Here is a 25,344-nt window from a genome sequence, read left to right as displayed (position 1 = left end):
CTAGAAGATGAGGAGAATCTAGTATCTGATGCGGTATTGATCTTTCTGCCGTTTAATCCACTTCACTCCTGACGAGGAGCCGAGGAGACGGCTTAAAGGAGGAGTTTAAAGCCTCAGTCATGAAGGAGAGACAGAGGTGAAGAAAGGAAGAGAATTCCTTCTTGGAAGGCAGGTGAAAGGAGTTAACACGGGAAGAGAAGATCAAACGACGTGTTTAAAGTTATTTTAGAGAGAGACACGACAAGAGAGGAGATGAAAGATGTTTTAATAGGAGCAGGAGGAGGTCTGTGTCAATTCTCTGCATTAGAAACTGACTGAAGAGACAACCATCTGCAGGTCAAAACCTCCTCAACGTGGAAGCAACACCTGCTACATGAAAAGAGCGGTCAAATGCTTCAGTCTGTCCCACAAACAAGGACATTATTATAAGATACAACATAAGAAAGATTTAGACAAACCTTCTGAAGTCTGAGACTGTTGTGTCCATGAAGCAAATACTATTCAACAATTCTGATGAGATATTAAACATCATTTATTTATCATCATAACGAGGAAATGTTTTTAATGAACGTATCTGCAAAGTTGCCTTAGTGAATTTATCAGAAAAATGTTGTTTTCCCTGAAATATTTCTGTGGAATCTAAAGCTATGATTCATACTTTTATGGTTATGGAAGAACGTTTGTATTTAATCAGCTCCTTCCAAAACAATAAAAAAAAAAAAACATGGACCAGGAGTGCCAAAACATTTCTAAGGGAGGGACTCACACGCACGAATATGCAGCAGTGTTGCCAGCTCCTCAGTCAGGAAAGTAGCTATTGGCTGTCCTAAAAGTCACTAAATGGCGCCATCGCCTGATTTGCATAATTGGCCAATTGCATGATAACGTAATGTACGCTGTAGGAGAGAGGAATACCATTTTGGGAGATACAAAAAGTGAGTAAAAAACATCCTAAATGTGTTTAGAACTAAAAATGAACTTTGCCATTGAAATAAGCCTATCACATCTCAAAATAATTTCATGACTTTAATCCTTTGTCTAGACCCACATTACATTAATGGATCTTGCCCTGTATTGTTAAATGTTAGAATATCACATTTAATCAAAAGACTGTTATGTGGGGTGGAATTGCTAGCTCTAATATTTGTGTCGGATCGACACAAAACTTGGTAATCTAGTTTCCTATGTCTTACTGAGGCCTTCTACAAAATTTCACACCAACCAACCACTGGGTGGCGCTGTTATGCAGAATTCATCTTATCTTAGCAACTATAAATCGGATTAAGAAGAAACTTAGAACAATAGTCTCTGATGCTCATCTGAGCTGAGACAAATATGACATCAATCATCCAGGAGGTGGTGCTGTTTTAAATATAACTCATACTGGAGCATTAACCGTACAAGTTATGGAAACAAAACTTTCAGGGGAGGTATAGACTGGTGCCCCAACAGAACACACCAAAAATGACACGCCCACCACAAAATGGCGCTATGATCAAGGAAAAGGCTTTTCGGGCTCTAACTTCCACATCATATATTGCAAATATAAGTTATTACATCCTCATGTTCAAAATTACAAAAATGAAAAACATATTTTTTTGAGTCCGATCACCACAAAACTTTGCAGGAATTATCCCTTAATCATCTTGATGAAAAGTTATCAAAAGAATTGTAATAGTCCAAAACATGCGTCTGTCATGAAGAAAAAACTTCCTTTATGGTGTTCCCATGACAGGAAGTATTTTATATCTTTGCAATAATTAGTCTGAATAACATCAAACTTGGACTGATATTTCTCCATGGAAACTTCAGGCTCTGCGCAAAATTTGAGGTAAATCAGACATTAGTTGGCGCTGTTACACAAAATTGAAAAATACACAAACATGCGAAAAATATTCAAAGCCTACTTTTGCAAACTCCTAGGTCAAGAGTCTCATCAGCAGGAAATTTTGCACACATAACCTTTCTAACGCTACGATTGAAAGTTATCAAATAAAAATTATAATCCAAACAATATGAAAGCTATAGAGGAAAGACTTGGTACACTGTAGTCAAAACAGGAAGTGGTGCGTTACTTTGAAATAGTTTCTCTGATTATCACACAACTTGGAAAAGACAAGCAAACAAGCTGGGGCTGTTATGCAAAATTGGGTAATGCATGTATTATGTGAACAAACACAATATCTACTAATTCAAATACCTACACTTTCTTTTTCAAACTACAATCCTGCCCATGGACCTACAGGTCCAAATTGCATCGCCTCTGCGGGTCGCCAGGTCCGAGTTGCATAGGGGACTTGGACCACGTTGATACCTGCTTGCAGGTCTAGTTAAACTTATTTCTATAAAGTGGTTTATTGAGTTAAATGAGTATTCTTACAACACTCTGCAGTTAACTGTTACTGGAAACGTTTCGGACAGTGACAGGGCACTATTTTAACTTAAGCTAACCATCACTTCTCAGACGTAGAAGCCTAACAGGACCATGGATTTATTTATTTATTTACAATTTCACAACAACAAAAACTAGCAAAGCAGTTATATGTTCATATGTGTGGTATTTATTCAGTTTGAGAAACCCCACAATCTCTACAAAGCTAGGGTTAGCTCAGTGTTAGGATGAGTCAGCAGTCTAGAAATAGTCTCTGTTGCTTAAAAATTGCATTTTTTCAGCAGATATCTTAGTTACAACAATATTGAGCTAGCAAAGCAGTTATATGTTCATATGTGTGGTATTTATTCAGTTTGAGAAACCCCATGATCTCTACGAAGCTAACATTAGCTCAGTGTTAGCTGACTGACTTAACAGAAACTAGAAATCATCTGTTGTTGTTTTTTTATTTAGAGAGTGATTCCCCTAAAATATGAATATATTTTGATTATATCTTTTATGTTGTTGGTAACTGTTGTATGTATTATGGTTCTCCAACCACGTGGCAAGTTAAAGTTCTCGGCTGGGAGGTTTACAGAGACGGCTAATGCTAACGTTAACTGCCCTTCAGCTGACCCAGAGTCAGATTAACTAAAAATATTAACTGCTGTAGTCTGGTTAATGTGGTAATGAGCAAGAAGCAGTTTGTTTCTAAACCACTAAACAAGTGACAGCACAGTTTGGCGTAGTTATTAATGTTGTTAGCACGGTGGCTAACTGAGCACCGTTAGCCTTTACAACAGCACCACTTCTCTACACTTTTTGGATAATGTTTCATTACAGTTTTTTTCTCTTTATTTGTGTTTTTTGCCACTGTGCTGAAAATGAATGCATAAACAAAGTGGTGTTAGATTAAATCAATCCTGTTTATCTGAATTTAAAAAAAAATTAAATCTCTTGTAAATCTTGTATGAGCAATTTCACAAAAAAGTAAATAAGTAAGTAAAGCGTCTTCTTGTGTATTCCAGAAGTCTGAGGTTTCGGTTGGAGCTCTGCAGGCTGAGACGTCGCCTCCGCAGAGAGAAACAGTACGAACACAAAGGTCAGCGCGGAGCTGCAACCTGAAGTTTATGTAGTCTGGATACAATGCAGCTCCAAAGAGCGAGCGAGCAAACAAAAAGAGACACGGAGTGGTGATTTACATAAAACTGAAGACATACAGCAACGTGGTCTCTAAAAATTCATTCTTTCCGGTCAGACCTCAAACATCTCGTCTGAATAACAAGTGTAACGGTGACTGCAGATCATCAAGAGACAATCCTAATATTTTATACATCCCGTGTTGTTTTCATATCTTTCACTGAGAGCTATCTAGAAAACTAATGGCGGAGTGAAAGAGGCTGTGGCGGGAAGGTAAATCTGATGGAAATTACTTACCACATGTGTGCATCCATCCTTACACCTCGCTTACAAATCGCTGTATCGAATCTGTGCGTGCGTGTGTCTTCATATGTGGAAAGGTGTGTCTGTTCCACCTGTAATGATAAAAATGTGTGTGTGTGCACCTCACGCTGTTTGTGTACCGTTATAAAGTGTGTGTGCGAGAGAGAGAAACCTTGAACCGATTGAGGGGCAGTATGTTAATTACAACTGTGACACTTAAAAAAATGAGAAAAAAACATCAATATGACTCCGTCCATCTCTCTGCTGCTCGTTATGAAGGAGAGATGGAAATCAAAATGTATTGATGAAAGGGGAGGAGAAAAGAGAAGATGGGAGGAAAGGAAAGGAAGAGAGGAAAGAAGACTATTGGAAGGAAAGGAAGAAAGGAAAAGGAAAGACAATTAGAATAAATTAAGGAAAAACAAAAGGGGATGGAGGAAAGAAGGAAAGATAAAAGGAGACAAGAGGAAGAAAAGAAGGAAAAAAAAGGAAATGAGTTGAAAAGAAAGAAGACTAGAGGGAAAAGAAAAGAAAGAAAAGAAGGAGGAAGAAGAAAAGTAGTGGCAAGATATTAAAGGAGAAAAGAAGGGATGAAAAGCAGATTAGTGGAGAGATTGAAGGGAGGCAAGGAAAGAAAATGAGGGGAAGAAAAGAAGTAAGAAGAGGAGGTAAAGGAGTGGAAAGATGACGGGAGAAAAGGAAAGAAGAAAATGAGAAAAAGGAGAGCAGAGTAAGGAAAGAAAAGAAAGAAAGACAGAAAGGAAGACTAGAGGAATGAAACAAAAGAAAGTTAGAGGACAAGGAAGGAAAGAAGAAACTAAAACACAAGGAATGAAAAAGAGCCATGGTAAAAGAAAGAAAGAAAGAAAGAAAGAAAGAAAGAAAGAAAGAAAGAAAGAAAGAAAAGGGGGGTTAGAGGAAATGAAGAAAGGAAAGGAGAGAAATAAGGAAATGATAAAATAAAGGAGAGCGGAGAAAGGGAAAAAGATGAGAGGAAATGAAAAAAATTACCTGAGACTGAAACTCAAGGATGGAAAGAATATTGGAGAAAAATGGAGAAGAAAGAAAAACAAGGATGAAAAGCAGAGAGAAGGAAGGAAGATGGAGCAAAAGAAAGAAAGGGTATGGCAAGGAAATGAGATTCAAGGAGGGAAAGGAAGAAAGAGAGGAGGACAGGAAAGAAGGAGAAGACATGATAAAAGCAAAAAGAAAGGAAGGAAGCAAAGAAGGAAGACAAGAAGAAAGGAAACAAAAGGAGGAGTGTGGGGAAGGAAAGAAGAACCTGAAACAAAAGGAGCAGAAAGAAAATTGGAAAAAGGGAGTAGAAAATCAGACTAAAAGAGAGGAGGGAGAGAGAGAAAGAGAGACAGAAAGAGAAATAAGGAAAAAAATACAGAACTAATAGAAAGGGAAGATTAGGGGAAAGGAAAGATGACAGAAGGAAAGAAAGAAAAAAGACAGCAAGAGAGAAAGAGAAAGGAAAGGAGAGAAACTAAAACATGAAATAAAGACAGAAGGAAAAAAGAAAGAATAGGAAGAGAAGGTTAGAGGAAAGGAAAGATGAAATAAAGATAGAAGGAAAAAAGAAAGAATAGGAAGAGAAGGGTAGAGGAAAGGAAAGATGAAATAAAGATAGAAGGAAAAAGAAAGAAAGAGAAAGGAAAGATGAATGAAGGAATGGAAAAAAAAGATGAGAGCATGAAGGATAGAGGAGTGAAGGTGAGGGGAGAAGGTGAAACATGAGCAGAAGAAGAGCAGAAACATGGTGGTGGTGGTGGTGGTGAAGAAGAAGAGGAGGGAGAGGACGGAGGAGGAAGAGGATGTGGGTGTGAGCGGCGGCGTTGGGTTGGATATCGAACGGGCATTCACTGGCTGCTTACGGCTGCTTTGATGTCTGTAAAGCAGTGAGGCTCCTTAGGGGCAGAACGGCCTGCTGGGAGCTCAAACGCCTGATCTGATCCTCTGCCGCCTGGATAAGCGCTCTGATATCTGCTCCTCGTCTTCCTCCTGTGGTTTCGGCTCTTCACCGCCGGATAATTACCATTCAGCTGACGGGGCTTAACTGAAGGACGACGCTGATCGGTTTGGACTCGAACTCCCTACGGACGATGTTGGGCTTCGATGATTAATACGTTACGGGCGAGAGGCCGGGAAAACGAGGAAGTGAAAGCCGCGTTAAAAAAAAAGCATCATTTTATAATCTTACTGTTTAATTTAGCTCTTCAACGTAGAGCTAACAAATCCCAGGGATCCACATGAAGATGGTTTCAGATACGTGTTTACATGGAATCAGTAGCGAAGGCCTGGAAGGACTGTTTTTTGTCCCGCCTACTACAACAGCAACATTTGATTGGCTGATTTATCCCCTCACTTACTACATTAACACACAAGCTTAGGACTTCTGTCCAAGACCTCACCACAGCCACTTCCTGGTTGATCCAATAAGGAAGTGCCAAAATCTGCAGTTCTCTGAGTGTCTACAAGGAGCAGGTTTCATAATAGAGCAGTTTCTCATTGACCCCCATGTTAAACAGGCTGTTTTCACAGCATCATTAACCTGTTTAAGGCCTGGGACAAAAAAACATTCTAGTCTGTATGTTTAGGGTCATATCTCCATGACAACACTGTGGGGATTGAATTTTTTTGTACCAGGCTAGTTTTTATTTTATTGGAGATTATTTGGCTCTTGAGTGACGGAGGTATACGTCAGCCAGCTGGACGTATCTCCCTCCCCACATCATCACATACATGCCCTTTTTTGGTAAGAGGAAATGAGGCGGAGTCAAAGTCTGACAAGATGGCGACTCCCGTAGGCGAGGACGACTGGATCTAGTTAAGAAAACGGACATCGACGGGTATGCTGCGTCCATTTTTTTAATGCAGTCTATGCTTCTGTCCCTCTCATGAAGTCCTAACCAATGAGTGAGCAGAGAGCTGTAAGCTTTTTTCTGCATAGAGACAACAACAACTAAATCTGATTGGATAACTCAAGGCTTTAGGACACTTAAGCCCTATTGGGTGAGGATTAGTGTAATATGGGGGCATTGTAAAATAGCTTTACATCAGGACGCCTGTAATATAAATGGCAAATTCGCACAGGATTATTAAATCCCTGTTTCTGGGTTCCTGGTTTCGAATCCCGGCTGGGCCCTTCTGTGTGGAGTTTACATGTTCTCCCCGTGTCTGCATGGGTTCTCTCCAGGTTCTCCGGCTTCCTCCCACAGTCCAAAGACATGCAGGTGTCAGGTTCATTGATGACTCTAAACTGCCCGTAGGTGTGAATGGTTGTCTGTCTCTGTTTGTCTCTTTGTGCCCTGTGATAGACGGGCGTCCTGTCCAGGGTGGACCTCACTGATGTCAGCTGGGATCGGCTCCAGCCCTCCAGCGACCCCGATAGGAACAAGTGGTTGAAGATGGATGGAAGGATGTATTCTACCAGGAGTGGGAGGGGTTACTCGATTCACGCACTACATCACCTGCTTGTGATACTACATAGCTTCCTGATGTCACAAAACTAACTAAACGGGAAGATTGCTTCTTCAAGTGCCTCAATGCTCAATTAATGTGTAAACTACGTATTATATCAACATGTGTTTTACAGAGGGTCGTATTCAGACCGGATTAGTTGACCTGAGGCATTTTTCAGGTGAAAATGGTGGTCATTTTTACTGACATTCTCCAGAATAATTATAGACAAGGAGCATTCAGACAGGTCTAAAACCTCTGGGAAAATGACGTTAACCTATGCCCCCACATTAAACTAATCCCGTCTGAATGGGTTTTACACGGCCATTTTTGGGGCAAACTTGATAGAAAATGAGGCTAAAATGAGAATTAAAATAGATCATTATTAATAATTGAAACAAGTTAAATATGGCGTTTAAAATGCTGATTTGTTGGGCCTTCTCTGAAGTCCTAGAAGTCCCTAAGGGGTTCCCTCTGTTGTTGCTGCTCATGGGGAAATTGTTGGTTCTCTGTAAATTATGAATAAGTCATAGTGTGGTCTTTACCTTCTCTATATGTAAAGTGTCAAGATTACTTTTGTTATGATGTGGCACTAAAAATAAAAAATAAATTGAATTAATGAACTGAAATTTAAATGAAAAAGTTGACAGTTGTCAGACTATACTCATTACTTAATTTATACATTTACTCAAGGACTGTACTGAAGTAGGATTTTTTACCTCAACTCCGTATCGGCCAAAAAGAAAATTAAGGAAAATGTGTTAAGGTACTGCCAAAAGATATACGTATATACAGTATATATATATATATATATATATATGACGTCTGCCAAGGATCTGAACTTAGCCGCCCACTAATGGTTCATTCAAGTCCAACATGTCTGCTGCATATTCATACATATCCACACATATTCCATAAAAAGGATCCTGATATCATGCTAGCTGTGAGCTAATGCAGTGCTTGAGGGGCACGGACTAAGTTGTTTTTCATGGGAAATGCTTTTAGATGATTAAAAATTTTCTGTGCATTCTGGCGTGCGATTCAGGTGAAGACAGCTAAATTCTGCAGCACGCAGGCAAAGCTATTAGTTTGACTTTGTGAAAAGATACCACCAAACACTGAACGCTGCTTTGCCGAAACCAAAAATAAGTGGAGGTGAAGAAAGATTGATTGGGAAATTCATCCGAATTAGTTTTTAATAGAAAACATGGAACCTGGTTTTTGTTGTAAAATGTGACAGAACTGCAGCTTTCTCCAAACACATTTATATTTTCTTTTTATTTATTTATTATCTGGAAACTAAAACTTTCTTCCAATAAAAATCTGTATAGGAAGGAAAGAAAGAGTGCAGGGGCGAGGTATAAAGAGAGATTAGAGAGAAAGAGAGAGAGAGAGAGAGAGAGAGAGAGAGAGAGAGAGAGAGAGAGAGAGAGAGAGAGAGAGCGAGAGAGAAAGAGAGAGAGAGACATGGTCGCCTGTCACACCTGACTGCGTCCCTGAGCGCGTCCCTGGGAGACCCCTCCACCACCACCACCACCTATCTGTTGCCGTGGGGATAGAGTCATCTCCAAAGCCCCACAATGTTTACGTTTAACATATTCATGTGTGCACTATATTCACACACAATACCTGTCTTTCTCTGGTGACGCTATTACTAACACGTCACTGTTCAAGACTTGAATTGCAAAAAGAATGCATTTTTTAACAATTTATTTTATGAATTATTACCAAAACTGTAGGGTCTTCTTTAAACAGTGAACTGTTCTGCAAGTTACGGATGTTTGCTTTAACAACAAAAGTAATAAATAAAATAAATCAAGTTTCTGCTTATTAGCCATTGTAGGCAGCCGTAGTAAATGTATAAGAATAAAAACTCAGATTTTCTCTGAGATTATAAAGTCATACATTTAGTTTCTGATGCACCAAAGTCATTTCCTCATACAATAAGTTTGTTAAGTTCTTCTGCATCCAGGCCCAATTCAGGACATGCGGGACATATCTCTTAAAAGTCTGGATTATTATGATAATCTGGTGATTTTAGGCTAAAATCACAAGCCATGGGTCATCAACCTCGGTCAGCACACCCTTCCGAGATCGATCCAACTTTGCAACGGGAATCCATGTGGTGCCCTGAACCAAGAACTTGTTTCTTAGTCTCAGAGAATTTCAGATTTTTTTTCTAGCAAATGTATGACTTTATAAACTCAGAGAATATCAAAGTTTTGTTCTTATGAATTTACCACTTTGATCTCAGAAAATATCCACATTTTTTCTTGTGAATAACACTTAAATCTCAGAAAATCTCTTTTTTTTTTCTCATACTAATAATAAAAATACTAGGTTTTTTTCAGCAAATTTACAAATTTATAATCTCAGAGAATATCGATTTTGTTCTTATAATATAGGGATTTTTTTCTCATGAATTTACCACTTTAATTTCAGAGACTATCCCAATTTTTTTTTTGCAAATGTTTGTTTTTTTCTCATAAAGTTACCACTTCATTATCAGAAAATAGCCACATTCTTTTCTTTTAAATGTACCACTTTAAGTTTCTTCATTTTAAATTTGTGATTTTTTTTCTCATAATAATAATAATACTAACAATAATAATCATAGTCTTTTTTTCTTTAATTCATGTTAGAATATTACCCCCTCCCTGGCTCCATAATTGTTCTTATTTTAAGCTGCGATGGCCCTAATACGCTGCTGAACTTCATAGATCAGTTACTAACATTTTCAACAACAACAACATCTTTATGTACCTGTATTTCAAATGAGCGTTATTTTGAGTTTCTATCAGCTATTAGCAGTATAGTCATTTATTACTGTCTCAGTATATAAAATTCAAACATGTCTTTAAACTCTGTCTGCAAACAAACGTACTTTCTGTCAGCTTTACTTCTTCAGCTTCACTCCTTAACCTGTTTATCTATAGGAACACAAAAGAAGAGAATAACACTGCTCTTCCACCCCTCTCTCTTATTTTCCCATCCTCTCTGCTGTCGGTGGGCGTCCCTGCTTCCCCGCCGGGCCAATCAGACGAGTGTTGATCCGAGTCTGTTGTCTGTCTGTCTCCCACTGCTCGCAGATAGGCCGGCGTGCCGCAGAGCCGCCAAACACACAGACACCTCACACTGAGGACGCCGACGCCGGCCCAGACAGCACATACACTATGATCACATGACGTGTAGGACACTTATCTAACTGACGGACTCTTTCTCTCTTTTACTTTTCAGGACATTTCAATGCACTTCAGGAACCACGTCCCATACAGCTCAATCAGGAACGTTGGAGTTCTGCATATGTCTGTTTTTCCGGCGTCTGCCTCATAAACTTTCAGGAAACAAGCCGCGTTGTTAACGTGATACGGGCGCAGATGATGTGAGGGGGATGATGAGGAGGAGGAGGTCAAGGTCAAAAGGGGGGAGAGGGAAATCTGTGATGAAATATTCATGTCTGACAACACAGGCAGCGTGAGGAACAAAGAAACAGTAAAGGAAAAGTAAAAGAGAAGAAATACTTACGACTAAATAAAGGTTTTAAGTTTGTTTAACAACTTAACTTTAGGAAGGGGTTAATTAGCTTCAACCAATCAGCTGTGTCCTGTGGTTGACTCAGGAGGGAGCAGTTACAAGAAGAAGTCGAGGGTGTGACAAGGCCAGATGCAGAATGTCTCAATATGGGACAAAGAGCAGTTTTTTTTAAACTTTCGATATAGGAAAACCGTATTAAACAAAATCTTAAATCATAGGAGAGGTTTTTACAGACTCTTAAGCGTATCCGGATCAGAGTTGCAAAAGTTTTTCTAAATTCTTGCAAATCTAGTGTTTCCATACTGTGTCCTTCGGACCAAGCTTGGAAAAAGACGCCCCTCACCCCTAACCCTAACCTGAATTCCCTTGCTTAAATACCGGATGAATTAATCTAAAGACCGTCATAAACCCATTTTTTTCAAAAATCACCGCACAGAAAGATTACAAATACGAGCAATCATCATAGCCACAATGCAAACTCACTTCACATCAGTTTGTTGTGGCACAGTGAGCCACACTCAGCAACAGAAAATGTCATTTTTAAATCATTTGTAAGTCCAAATAATATTCAACCAACAAAAAGAGTCCAAAGTAAAACCAAAGGAACACTTTCCAGGTATTTCAAGAACAACAAAATAGAGAAGAGAACTTCAGTTTGTTTAATTCTGTTCAGTTTTTTTCCCGTAGGAGTGAATCCTCTTTCCCAATTTAGTAAATGATCTTTATTAGTGAATCTCTGACTCTGTCGATGCTGAAATCGGTGGAGGCCTTTTAATTACATGGCTGTTTTTGTACATTTACCCGCTTAGACTACCTCAAATACATTAAAAAAAAAAAAAAAGGAATTTCCTAAAGCTTCCTGTTTCTGACTCCCCAAACAACTGTATCTCTTTAACCAAATAACACAAAATTAACTTATTCTGTGTAACTTGTAACAACTAATGTCCTATTTTTTCACTTCCATTCCCCTAAAACTGCAAGAAAACCTCTGCTCTCCTGCATACAGGGACCATAATCAGTTAATAGTTTAAGAAGGCAAATATACAAACAGTTCAGTCTAACAGCGCAGGTCTTTGTCCCAGTAGAAAACACTGGTTTGGAGGTGAACCTGAACGTCCGCACCTACATCCTGATTTAGTCTACTGACAGCAGATTTAAGAGGATTCCTCTCCCATAAAGTTCAGATATGAGATTCTTCTCCACTCTAATCAAATCCACTCGGCTCCAAACAACAAACACAACCGAGTCTTTCACTTCCTCGGAGGAGGCGACACTTCCTAGACGGATTTGATTCATTTCTGCTCCAACAGTGATCCTTCCCCAGTCTCATCCTCCCTGGACGGATGATTTTTCCATTTCTATTTTATTCTACTCTGTTGTATTCAGCAGAGACTCTCTGCGGAGAGGCAGAATGTCATCCTCCACACCGAGACGACTCTTCTCCTCTCTTCACTTCCTCAATTAGGCAGCTCATCCATCGCCATGATTACATGCTGCTAATTAAGCAGCTAATCAGCTAATTACCCAGGAGCAGAGAGGAACGAGGAGTGTGTGTGTGTGTTTGTGTGTGTGTGTGTGTGTGTGTGTGTGTGTGTGTGTGTGTGTGTGTGTGTGTGTGTGTGTGTGTGTGTGTGTGTGTGTGTGTGCCGTTAACACGAGGTGTCATGTGTGAGCCAGCAGAGCATAATTCATGGTAGTTTTTCATGCATTTTTGGATGTTTTTCTTATGAATGTGTGAATCCTTTGGGAATAAATATTTTACGAGATGGCAATTAAAGAGACAGCACAGAATCTCTAACCTGCATCCATATCTATCAACTCCAAACTCAGTATTTTACATTTTGGCGTTATACTGAGGCTCATATGAGCACAGGGCTGAAAGCATTGAGTGCCAGAGGGCGTCTGAATGATTCAGGAGAGGCTGCACAGGGCCCTGAACATGCCGGGGATTAGAGATACTTATTGTGTCTGGGACGTTCAGGGCATGCCACCAGGCTGACTGCAAAATTTCCACCAGCAAACGACTAATCAGAGACACTGCTTTTTAAACTTGTAGAGCCTTTTCCGCTGCTGGCAATCGACTAAATATGACGATTGTTTTATGTCCGGGTGACATGGATGAAAAGTGCAAATGCATGTTTCATACATGTGCAGATTTTACTAAAACATAAAAATTCTCTCAGAACCAGGGAAAATGTGTTTCAGCTGAATAAGCCTAAATAAAAAACAATAATAATCAGTGATAAGAAGGTAAAGCAGAGAGATGGTAAAAACAGAGAAAGGGATGAATATGAATCACATTTAATGTATGTTTATGATTAATAGAACGGTAAGATGGAATGTGAAAAAAGCTCTGCAACATAATGCACAGTTAAAATATGTCACCTTCAACATTACATGATGTTATGTTAACCATAATATTTTCAGTGTTGCCAGATCTTTCAGATCTTTAAACAAATTCCCCCTGGGATTATTAAAGTATTTCTGATCCCGATCTCGCGATAGAAACAAGCAACCAGGTCTATGAAAACAAGCCCAAAAGAGGCAACTTGACTCTTCAAATAAATAAATGAAAGCCCAAAAATGGCGACCGTATCTACAATGCGTAGAAAGAGAGTCAACTTGTCCACACAGTTGTTTACAGTCAACTTTTTCACGGTATGAATTCATTTTTGCATATCAAGATGCCAAAATGAACTTTAATTATGTGGCTTGTTTCATTTTTTTGACATTAAATACAATACCAATTGGCCTAAGTTTAGACGGTAGGAATTAAAAATATAGACTAAAATATTCTTCAACCACTTTGAAGACACTGTAGAGATGACGGTTAAGTTTAGGCGACAAATGGTGATGGTTAAGTTTAGACGACAAAAGGTAACGGTTAAGTTTAAGGACAAAAGGTGACGTTAAGTATAGACGACAAAAGTCGACGGTTAAGTTTAGACGACAAAAGGTGACGGTTAAGTTAAGATGACAAAGGGACACGGTTAAGTTTAGATGACAAAGGGACACGGTTAAGTTTAGATGACAAAGGGACACGGTTAAGTTAAGATGACAAAGGGACACGGTTAAGTTTAGACGACAAAAGGTGACGGTTAAGTTTAGACGACAAAAGGTGACGGTTAAGTTTAGATGACAAAGGGACACGGTTAAGTTTAGATGACAAAGGGACACGGTTAAGTTTAGATGACAAAGGGACACGGTTAAGTTAAGATGACAAAGGGACACGGTTAAGTTTAGACGACAAAAGGTGACGGTTAAGTTTAGATGACAAAGGGACACAGTTAAGTTTAGATGACAAAGGGAGACGGTTAAGTTTAGACGACAAAAGGTGACGTTAAGTTTAGACGACAAAAGGCGACAGTTAAGTTTAGACGTTTTGTTTAGATGACAAAACGACTTGGTTTTTCCCCACCTGATTTCCTTCTTTGCTCCGGATGTAGTTTCTACAGAAATAAATACGTGGATTACGGATAAATTATAGTACGTTACTAATGGTCGGATACTGTATGTTCGAACACTGAATGAGGACAGCCTGCATCAGGGGAGTTTTATCTCTTACTTTTTAGAAAGATGGAGCCATGAAAAAAATATTATCTTGGGTGTGAAAATATGCCAGAAAATATAAGCGTTACATGGCTTTAATGATGAGCTGAAACAGGTAGATATTGAGTGTGATTAAACCCGTATATTCCACATATCTGTTTGCCAGCTTTAAAAAGGGATCAAAATATTTCCACAACAGGAAAGGACAGATGAGAGAGAGAGGGAGAAAGAGCAGGGGACAGCTTTGACATTTCATCAGTCAAATCATCATTAATTATGAATATTAATGTGGCAGATCTGATTTGAATTTAAGAATATGGAGGACGTAGTTCGATGAGGGGGATCAAACTCACGACCTTGTGGGTCAATGATCCCCAGTCTCAAGGACGCCCTCTCTCACAGATTCACGGATTGATTGTGGCGTTTCCTCACCGTCCTCACTGATAATCTGATTCCGTCTGTGGGCTCCTGACCCAGCTAACACCAGATAAGACGGATACGCTCAACTCCATTGATCCCTGAGGGGGAAACGGATGTTACAGCAGAGAAAGTGAAATGTTGCTGCGGGAGTGAAGAACATCCAGAATTAGAATATTAAGGCAGTAAAGAAGAGAGAGTGAAATAAACCTGAATAAAACAATAAAAAAAATTAGAAGAGGCGGCGTAGCTTCTTTATGGCGCTAATTAAACGAGCAGCCACGAGGAGAACGAATCCCCAGAGCTATTGACATTTCGCCATATTCAATATGACAGATATGACTGATTAGTTCACCGGGCAGCCTCATCAATAATCCGCCTGCCAATCAAACGTGACCTTTATAAGGGAGGTGATGAATTAACGGGGCCACAGGACGATCCTATAACAGCCCCTCCAATCCATCAAGATGGCTGCAGCGTAGGGAGAGAAGCGCCGGTGCTGTGGTGATTTTTTGGTTCTTGGACTTGTCATCCCTATGTCAGAATAAAAATGCAGGGAATTGTCTTGTGGTCTTGCTGTAGAAACACGCTAATGCAGCTAAAAACAGGTGTCCAGTTATTGAGGTTTTCATGTGACGTAGTGCACCTTCTGACAGCTGCGTTAAAGGTCCAGTGTTGTGTTGTGTCCCACACAAAATGTGGGACACAAGAGACCGATGTCAGCATCCTGGTTTCTACCAACTGTCCACATTGGTTTCTTTTTAAAACTTGACAGCAAACGTTCCCTAACCCATACGAGGATAGTTAGGATATTTTAAAGTGTGCTTGTATAAGTTACTTCTCCCTAGTCAGTGTGTTACCTACAGTAGATGACGGTGGACGAGCCCCCAGTTTGGAGAAGCAGACAAGAGTACTGACACAGAAGAAAATAAATGTTTTGCTGTGGATGCTATATTTAGAATATTTTCATTGCTTTAGCTTGCTATCAGACTGCCCTGTTTAACGCAGGTGCAACTGAAGCCGTTCACTCTCTTCAAGGCCACCAGACTCCATTGACAAAAGTATTAATTTTACCTTCACAGAAACATATGAGTTGCTGGTCTACCACTGCCTGCATCGGTTAGTTAGTTTGTGTTAGCGTGTGACTTTGGTGTTTTAAAGGGTTAGGAACTAACAAACTAACGAACCGATGGAGGCAGTGGCAGACCGGAAATTCCTGTGTTCTGTGAGGTAAAATTACTGTTTTTGTCAATGGAGTCTAGTGGTCTTTGAAGAGAGCAGAGATATGCTTAAACAGGGCTGTTCAACGGAAAAGTAAGTCAGTGAAAATATTTTAAATATAGCATACACTTAAACTGATATACATTTTTTAGGTGTCGAAAATGTATTTCACTGGTGCCCCTGTCCTGTTTGCTTCTCCAAATTGTAGACGCCATAAACTGTAGATAACACACTGAATATACAAAAGTAACTCATACAACCACATTTCCAAAAATCCAAACTTTCCCTTTAACTTACTATTTTTCATAATGTGCTATTTAGTTTTAGGGGCTTGTTGTTTGAATTAAAACCAGGCTGCCTTTTAGAGTCAGAAGAAATTATTACACTTTTAGGAAATTAAACCAACCTTCAGGGAAATACACCAAAAACACTGACAGGCATATAAAAGGACACAGACAGATAGGCAGCAATACTGTCCATACCTCTATCTTCTTCCAGATGGCGGGATCTTTGTCCTGATTCTGAATGTTCTCCAGCAGCTGGTGCACCAGGGATACACCTCCATTTATGTCCATCTGGGGCGCCGTCAGCTGCAGGCGTCGGTCCAGAGACCTCCGTCCCTCATCCTCGTCAGACTGCAGGTCACTTAACGGACCTGACTCGATGCTTTCATCCAATGAGGGAGCGATATCGCTGGAGGAGGTTGAGCTGAAGCGGCTAACAAGGTTTCGTCTGTACGGAAGCTGAGGGAGGGATAGAGAACGTCATGAGAATATATTCTGGAAATGTGTTTGAATCAAAAACAAGAAAAGATGAAATATGTAGTGATATACCAGGGGCGGCAGAAGAGAAGGCATGTCCTCCCCGCTCTCCCCTACACTGCTCATGTTGTCCCCGCTCTCCCCTACCTCCCAGTCTGGGTTTAGCTCTGTCAAATCCCAGTCATCCACATCCTGCAAAGCCTCCTGGGTAGAGTCAGAGCCACCGGGCCTCTGCAGGACAAAGTTGTATATATGTACAAAAAATAACAAAATCATAGACATGCTTTTGATAGGGTTATGATCATATGCAGGAATAAGAAAGTTGATCTAAAGTGTCGACTAACCAGTGGGATTGACTGAGCCAGACTTTCCAGCTTCATAGCGAGCATCTCCGTCTTACGCAGCTGAGCGGGGAGAGCCAGGAACTCTTCTGACCCGTACCAGTGCTCCCTGTCTGGGCTGGCTCTCGATGGAACCTGGAAAAAAATCCACATTTCACAGTAAGTTTTCTAACAGAGTAAAATGCACTAAATGGAAACAAATGGAAAATAAAAATAACTAATAAGGCAACTGATATGTTTATATCAAAACGTTCGCTACTTCTCCGACCACTTTGTTTCATTTGGGGATGTGTTTGTTCAACTGCAGCTGCTGCAGCCATCAGGCTCTCACACTTTCTTTAGTTTCTCCACAGGAACAACATTAACATTAATATTCAGAAGTGATCTGAGTGACCATTTATGGATAATTGTGGGCAGAATATGAGGCTCCTCAACGTGCGCACATTTTCAGGTCGGTTGTGATTTCTAAAAGGGAAATTTGAGTGCAGGCCTGTGTGTTTTTTTACTGTAAATCTGATTATTTTTGTCTTCTGTGCACACGGATCCTATGCATAGTTGTATATATAAATGAAGATCCTGATGAGGTCACTTGAAAATGTTTAAATGCACAAGTTTACAGTTCAGTTTGTGAGTTAGCACTCCCCCTTGTTCCACTTTCCCCATCCTACGGACAGACGTCAGCGCCACATAACAAATCTTTTTCAAAACTATGGTAAAATAAAGCCTACAACTAAACACAGATTTAAACAGAGACTATGCAGACTATAACAGTGTTACATACATTTTCATTTAAGTTCCCCAATTGTGTGTCTTATTTGTTATTATTCTTAAATTGTTGTATTTTTTCAGATGCAAAAATCTGCCATTAAAAAATATCAGTCGATCGCTAACCTGGTTCACATTATTTCACACAAAAAAAACTGTTTTAACACAACCTCAACTCTCCAAACTTCCTCTACAAATCAACAAATGCTCACCTTCTGTGCCTGCCGCTTCACAATCCAGACCGCCGTCTTACCGGGATGCGGTCGGGGGTCTGACTCCTCTCCGGACGCCTCCAGATCTGAGGAAAGGAACTGCTCCCTCATGGGGGAAGGCAACGAGGAGTCGGAGTCCCCCTCACTGTGTGCATGTGTCTTCTTCTCCCTCCTCTCCATTTGTTTTGATATTTCATCCTGGGTCACCGAGTCCTGGAGAAGCAGGGGGGCGTCGGCGGTCGACCTGGCCCCAGATGAGCCCCTTGTGTCGGTTAGCGGTCTCTGTCTCCCCTGAGAAAACTGTTTGGAGCTCACATGGTTTCTCTGGAGGTTGCACCCGTTCATGACCTGTTTAGTTAAAGAGAAATTGAGTTGAGGGATGCAGTCAACAAAAAGTGGCTTCAAAGTGTGTTTCCTTTCTAGCTGCACCCAGTTTGTGAATGTCCCATCTATGTGAAAAGATAAAAGTAGAGTAAACAAACCTGTAGACTCTCATAGGACTGTGAAACCTTTTCTGGATAAACCGAGTCCAGCTCCAACCAGAACTTGGAGCGGTCTGGAGGATCCATGAGAGAAGGGGTGCTCCGACTGAGCTCTGCCTGAAACTGGAGCCCAGAGAGCCGGCTAACCTCCCCCTGACCTCCCCTCGATTCCCCCGCCCTGGTTCCTCCGTCTGAGAACAGAGCCGCTCTCTTGGGAAGTGACGGCTGTGTTGGTGACGCTTCGGTGCTGTGGCTCACACCCTGCAGAGGGCGCTTCGCACTTTCATTGAGACTAGGTGTGTTACATTGCATTGTGGGTAGTACAGACGGAGAATGGTTGTGGTTTGTTGAGTCAACGGGCGTAACAGGTTCAGGTAAACTGTTAGGGAGTCGAGAATCTTTGTCCTCGTCTGACCCCTGTTCTGGATCTGGGCCTTTAGCTCGATCGAACTCCTGAGACCTCAGGTCCTCGCTGCCCGGCTCAGTTCCCCGGGCCTCGAGCTCGTCGCTGGGGCTGTAGTCACTCAACTCGAAGGCGGTGATACCACAGTCTAAAGAGAAGTAGTCCTGGCTGCAGCGAATGGTCAGTTGACCGCAGTCGTCCACCTCTGTCAGCGCGTCCAGGCGAGTCTGCAGAGAGAGCATATAATATGTCAAAAATGTTAAAACTCCCCCACAGAGGAGAGTAAAAATACATATAACTTCATTGATATTACATTTTACTAAAGACAAAAAGAAGTGTGGTTGTATAGAAATCAATGAGAAAATGAGCCTAAAGTTATTTCCTCAGTAAACATTTTCCTAATGAGTTTATGTCTCAGTCTCTAGTTTCAAGTCTTCTTCAATTAGTAAATAATGGTCCCATTCAGAGTCAAACAGACCATAAAGCAGGGGACACTTTAGGGTGGGGCTACACAGCCACGTGTCAATCAGGATGGAGGTTTAGTAATGTGTATCCACGGTGCTGCTCTGCCGATTTTATACCGGGTGTCTGTCTCTGATACAATTATTGCATTTTATAAGAGGAACACATATTTTGGTGGGTTCAGTGTCGTGCCTTCATTCCTAAAATGTACCAGACAAAAGAGCAAGTAAGTTTTAGAAAGTTCATGTTGATTTCTGGTATCAACCAAAATTGAAAATAGAGAAGAACAAATAGTTTGAAATGGTTCCTGTGATGTTAAAGATCCAGCACAGACCACTCTGGATGTGTTAAGCAGTTCATGATAACTCTATGAGAAGCTGTTTTGTGTGTTGTTATTACCTGCTGCTGGTCCTGGCTGAAGGCCTGCAGGATGTCTGTCTGGCCAGTGTAGTTTCCGTTGGAGTCCTGCAGGCCCTGCAGTAGACGCTCCTTTAGCACCAGAACTGAGACTCTGAGCTGGTGCCACAGCAGCTGCACTGTCCTGAAACACATCAGCAGCAGCTTTAAACCACCGCTCAGTCCATGTGGATCTTTAAAATCAACTTATCCATTAAATATCTAACCTGTCTTCATCTTCAGCCTCAGAAGCATTCAAAGTTTCACTTTATAATTTGCTGGTCCATAACTATTTTATGGTAGCAGAAAGATTATTGTTTGTTCACCCATTTCTTAACTTTATTAAAAATATTACTGGCATGCAGTGCTTGTTTGTTCCTTCATGCTGTGATAAACCGTTTCAGAGTTTAGTTAAAGCTTTGGAAAGTCTGACTTCTGGACTGATAGACATGTGACTGTAAAATTTTATTAATATAAAAACAATAATTTTTGGAGGAAATAAACAGTAAACTCATGAGAAACTATTTTAACAGAAAAAAACCTTAAAGTATCACAGAAGACTGGAATACAAATATATGATAGCGTGATGAACTACGTTCAAACTTGAAAGTATGTCTCGTCTCTTATTATCTTGTGAGGACTCACCGGATGTCGACGATGATGTTGACGGAGTAGGACAGCAGTTTCAGGGAGAACTCTGTCTCCAACAGCGCGTGAATCTGCTCCACATGGTCCGAGATGTCCTCACAGATGTCCTAAAGTCACACACACACACACACACACGAAGGATTAGCAAATAAAATACAAAATAATGTCTGTGGACAAACACACATATAAAGGCCGGTGTGTATGACAAAGTGAGACAGCAGGAAAAACAAAAGCAGAACTGATGATGTCATGTCTCCAGTTTAAAACGTGAGTCAGTTTCATGAGGGATCAGTTCCAGGTTTATGTGTGAAAACTTGTCAGTCAGGGATCAACACGACTGGTATGACTGAACTAAATTAAGATGTTTAAAACCACACAGACAGAGAGAAGGACTCCAGCAGGGCAGCACTGAGCAAAAATACCAGCAACTACCCACAGACTGTTAAATGAAGGAGGTGAAAAAAGCTGCTTACTCTCAAATGTCCAGCAGGGGGAGACTCCACTTAAAGCTGCTTACTCTCAAATGTCCAGCAGGGGGAGACTCCACTTAAAGCTGCTTACTCTCAAATGTCCAGCAGGGGGAGACTCCACTTAAAGCTGCATTCTCTCTAATGTCCATCAGGGGGAGACTCCACTTAAAGCTGCATTCTCTCTAATGTCCAGCAGGAGGAGACTCCACTTAAAGCTGCATCCTCTCTAATGTCCAGCAGGGAGAGACTCCACTTAAAGCTGCATCCTCTCTAATGTCCAGCAGGGGGAGACTCCACTTAAAGCTGCATTCTCTCTAATGTCCAGCAGGGGGAGACTCCACTTAAAGCTGCATTCTCTCTAATGTCCAGCAGGAGGAGACTCCACTTAAAGCTACTTTCTCTCTAATGTCCAGCAGGGGGAGACTCCATTTAAAACTGCATTCTCTCTAATGTCCAGCAGGAGGAGACTCCACTTAAAGCTACATTCTCTCTAATGTCCAGCAGGGGGAGACTCAACTTAAAGCTGCATTATCTCTAATGTCCAGCTGGGGGAGACTCCACTTAAAGCTGCATTCTCTCTAATATCCAGCAGGAGGAGACTCCACTTAAAGCTGCATTCTCTCTAATGTCCAGCAGGAGGAGACTCCACTTAAAGCTACATTCTCTCTAATGTCCAGCAGGGGGAGACTCCACTTAAAGCTGCATTATCTCTAATATCCAGCAGGAGGAGACTCCACTTAAAGCGGCATTCTCTCTAATGTCCAGCAGGAGGAGACTCCACTTAAAGCTACATTCTCTCTAATGTCCAGCAGGAGGAGACTCCACTTAAAGCTACATTCTCTCTAATGTCCAGCAGGAGGAGACTCCACTTAAAGCTACATTCTCTCTAATGTCCAGTAGGGGGAGACTCCACTTAAAGCTGCATTATCTCTAATGTCCAGCAGTTTTAAAATGTGCTTGCCAAGGGCGCCTCATGGAAGGGCAAGTGCTGCTTATTCACTTTCACCAACCAGAATTATCCTGCTGGCCCTGAGGACTGAACCACCAACCCTCTGGTCATGAGCTTACTTCTCTAACCTTTGTTATGTCATTGGCACTAATTAACTGCACCATATTTAGTATTTAACCCTCCACATGCGGTAAGGCTATAAGTCGGTGTTGCACCACTTCATACTAAATCTGATTCAGGTTTTTCTTTTATTAGGAAAAAGTGAAAAAGTGACATTAATAAGTAAATAGAACAAAATGAAGCATCAGAGCCAGTGAGAATAAGTGCAGTTTGAGCACTGTTACGTTACAAGTAGATATGAAATGAACAGAACTAATCCAGACTAAAATTAGACGACCTTTGAAAAAGCAGGTGACCTGGCTTCGAACCCGCAGAAACTTTACACCCACCTCCAGCCCCTGAGTCACCATAGTCCTCCATGGTGACCTGGCCCCCCAGACAACACAACACCTCCCTCTCTGCTGCGGCCTTGATTAAAACACCACCTGGTATGTGAGAATGTAGGTCACACACGCTGCCAGCTTGGTTCACGCTAGCTTGGCTAACAGCGTGAACCTGCTGAGCACTGTTCCAAAATATCTGTCGCTACTGTACGTGGGGCTGCAGCCTGCATGGAGTCAGATTCACGGATGACTGCAGAGCACACAGGCCGTCTAATGTCACCTGTAAAAATGCAGTGTACAGTATACAAGGGCGGCTGTGTTGGTTCTGTTTGAACACATGAGTGCGACTCTGGTGCGTATTTGTCTGACAGATTTGGCCAGGAGTTTGGGCTGAGAGTGAGCTCTGCTCAGCAGCACACGGGCCAGTTTACAGAATTTATCATAAGTCTGGTGTGAGGCTGTAAACCAGGTGAGCTTTAATTAGGACTCTGCTACCTTTTGTTTTGACATTTGTCTTCCATTTTCTCCCCATGCCGTAATGTAAAGGAACAAAAACACTTTAGACGTCAGATGCATAGAATCAAAGGCTTATCATTACATATTAAAATGTATCGTTCCCTGAATTATAGTCCATGTATCTATAGACGCATCTGATCGTCTTATAAGGAAGAGATGCACATCCCTATAAATAAAGCCAAAATGCTTTTTATTTTCATCTGGCCACTGCATCAGCACATCAGAGTCTACTGATCCTGCCTCCATTTCATTTCAGTGAATAGGTGTGAAAAGAGCACACTTTAAAACGTCAAACAAGCAGGATTGTTATCAGCGGAGCAAACGAGAAGATACGATTCATTCTTAATCTCAGGTTTATCTTTTTCCAAAGCAAAAAACAAACGTTCACAAAAGTTTGTTGGGAGAAAAGAATCGCTCTTAATTGATGGATGTGGTGACTGTGTTTCTGCGTCCCTGAAGCCTACGTTGAGAGTTCGTTCTCGATTATGAAAATCTGGAGTAAATTGTGTGTTTAATACAAGGCTTTCATCTTACAACTGAAACCCACCGCCTCATCAGAAACTTCCCCGCCGGGAGATCCGAGAATGGCCTCAAGAGGAAGAAAAGTTAGATGGAGGAAACACAAACGCACTCAAACACACACACACACACATACACACAAAACCTGTCATTAACTGACACACAAAGTTGTGCACAAATTATTACATATAAACCCCAAAAACACACAGTTAGACACACGCACAATGAGCTTGAGCTCGTAGTCATAACACACTCAGTTTCGTCATCAAAGCGCTGTCATGTCGATCTAAAACAGCGGTGAAAATGTCACCGGTGTCTTTCAGATGCTTCAATAATTCACAAACAGCTTTAATATGCTAATACACACACACGCGCACACACACACACACACACACACACACACCCACACACACACACACACAGAACAGAGGGCTCATCTGATTTAATTAACAGTCTGTCGTTTCCATCTGAAGTCATTTGTTAGAAGATCTTCAGTCCAGTCAGACTACTGGGAGCTAATGAGACCTTGCTGTGTGTGTTTATGTGTGTGTGTGTGTGTGTGTGTGTGTGTGTGTGTGTGTGTGTGTGTGTGTGTGTGTGTGTGTGTGTGTGTGTGTGTGTGTGTGTGTGTGTGTGTGTGTGTGTGTGTGTGTGTGTGTGTGTGTGTGTGTGTGTGTGTGTGTGTTCCTGCATCAGTAGTAGAGGTTGTTAAAGAATATTGTTGCTTCTTTTCAGTTTACCATTTTTAGTTCACCACAAAATGGCAGCAGATGAACAGATTATCATTATAATGAAGTTAGGCCACATTAACCAGCTCTAACTCGGGGAACTCGAGGCGTTCCCAGGCAAGTGTGGAGATATAATCTCTCCACCTGGTCCTGGGTCTTCCCCGAGGCCTCCTCCCAGCTGGACGTGCCTGGAACACCTCCCTAGGGAGGCGCCCAGGGGGCATCCTTACTAGATGCCCGAACCACCTCAACTGGCTCCTTTCAATGCAAAGGAGCAGCGGCTCTACTCCGAGTTCCTCACAGATGGCTGAACTTCTCACCCTATCTCTAAGGGAGACTTCAGCCACCCTTCTGAGAAAACCCATTTTGGGCCGCTTGTACCCGTGACCTCGTTCTTTCGTCATGACCCAGCTTTCATGACCACAGGTGATTGTAGGAACGTAGATCGAGAGCTTTGCCTTCCGGCTCAGCTCTCTTTTCGTCACAACGGTGCGGTAAAGCGACTGCAACACCGCCCCCGCTGCTCCGATTCTCAAGCCAACCTCGCGCTCCATCGTCCCCTCACTCGTTAACAAGATCCCGAGGTACTTGAACTCCTTCACTTGGGTCAAGGACTCATTTCCTACCTTTCTTGATTACTCAAAAAATAAGGTGACTAAAAAATGGCAAACACATTTTCAATTTCGGCAACCAAAAGCTGCAGCAGGTAACACACTGACTGTGGAGAAGTACAAAAAGATGGATAGTTTTGTGTATGACGACTGAGACTACAGTCATGTCTTCTGTGTCTGCAGACACACAGAGAGTAGGAAGAGATGATGAAATATGGTGCAGACCTTTTCTGCAGTGTGTGTCCAGTCCCAGCCTGGTCAGATGCGTACATGAACTGATGAAGCCTCTTGGATGAGAGGTGAAATGTCTTCCTAGACAAATAACCAAGTCCAGTTGCTTTTGACTGAAATTTCTTTCAGTGTGCGTGTGTGTGTGTGTGTGTGTGCGCACGTGTGTGTGTGCGCTTGCGTGCTGTCAATGGTTATTAAAGTGGACGCACAAGCTGTGCTTGGTTGAAACATCTGGTTCTAACAGTTCACACCTGAGTGGCATAAGCTGCTGTTTTTGAATATGCATTTGACAGCCTTGCAGGTGGTTAACAAGGCGACAAACAACCAAAACTGATGTGACAGCTTCAACGCACCGCCACCCCAAAAAAAACAACCTTGAGGGACATTTTAACTTTGAATTTGACAGA

General features: G+C 41.4%; 1 protein-coding gene across 1 annotated transcript in view; it reads right to left on the bottom strand.

Annotated features, from left to right (window-relative positions):
* The window catches only part of akap6 (A kinase (PRKA) anchor protein 6), a gene marked incomplete at its 5' end in the record, with an annotated part of 211,246 nt that overhangs the window by 170,486 nt on the left and 15,416 nt on the right, over positions 1 to 25,344 (bottom strand). The window contains 7 exons of the mRNA XM_083924631.1: positions 16,483 to 16,743; positions 16,834 to 16,992; positions 17,106 to 17,237; positions 18,080 to 18,427; positions 18,562 to 19,191; positions 19,826 to 19,967; positions 20,468 to 20,577. Coding sequence (XP_083780757.1) covers positions 16,483 to 16,743; positions 16,834 to 16,992; positions 17,106 to 17,237; positions 18,080 to 18,427; positions 18,562 to 19,191; positions 19,826 to 19,967; positions 20,468 to 20,577 — 1,782 coding nt within the window. The remainder of the gene's footprint in view (positions 1 to 16,482; positions 16,744 to 16,833; positions 16,993 to 17,105; positions 17,238 to 18,079; positions 18,428 to 18,561; positions 19,192 to 19,825; positions 19,968 to 20,467; positions 20,578 to 25,344) is intronic.

This window comes from Echiichthys vipera, assembly GCF_963691815.1.
Source record: "Echiichthys vipera genome assembly, chromosome: 12".
In the NCBI taxonomy this organism is placed as follows: domain Eukaryota; kingdom Metazoa; phylum Chordata; class Actinopteri; order Perciformes; family Trachinidae; genus Echiichthys; species Echiichthys vipera.
Note: the sequence above shows the minus strand (reverse complement) of the source record. Positions and strands in the feature narration are given on the sequence as shown.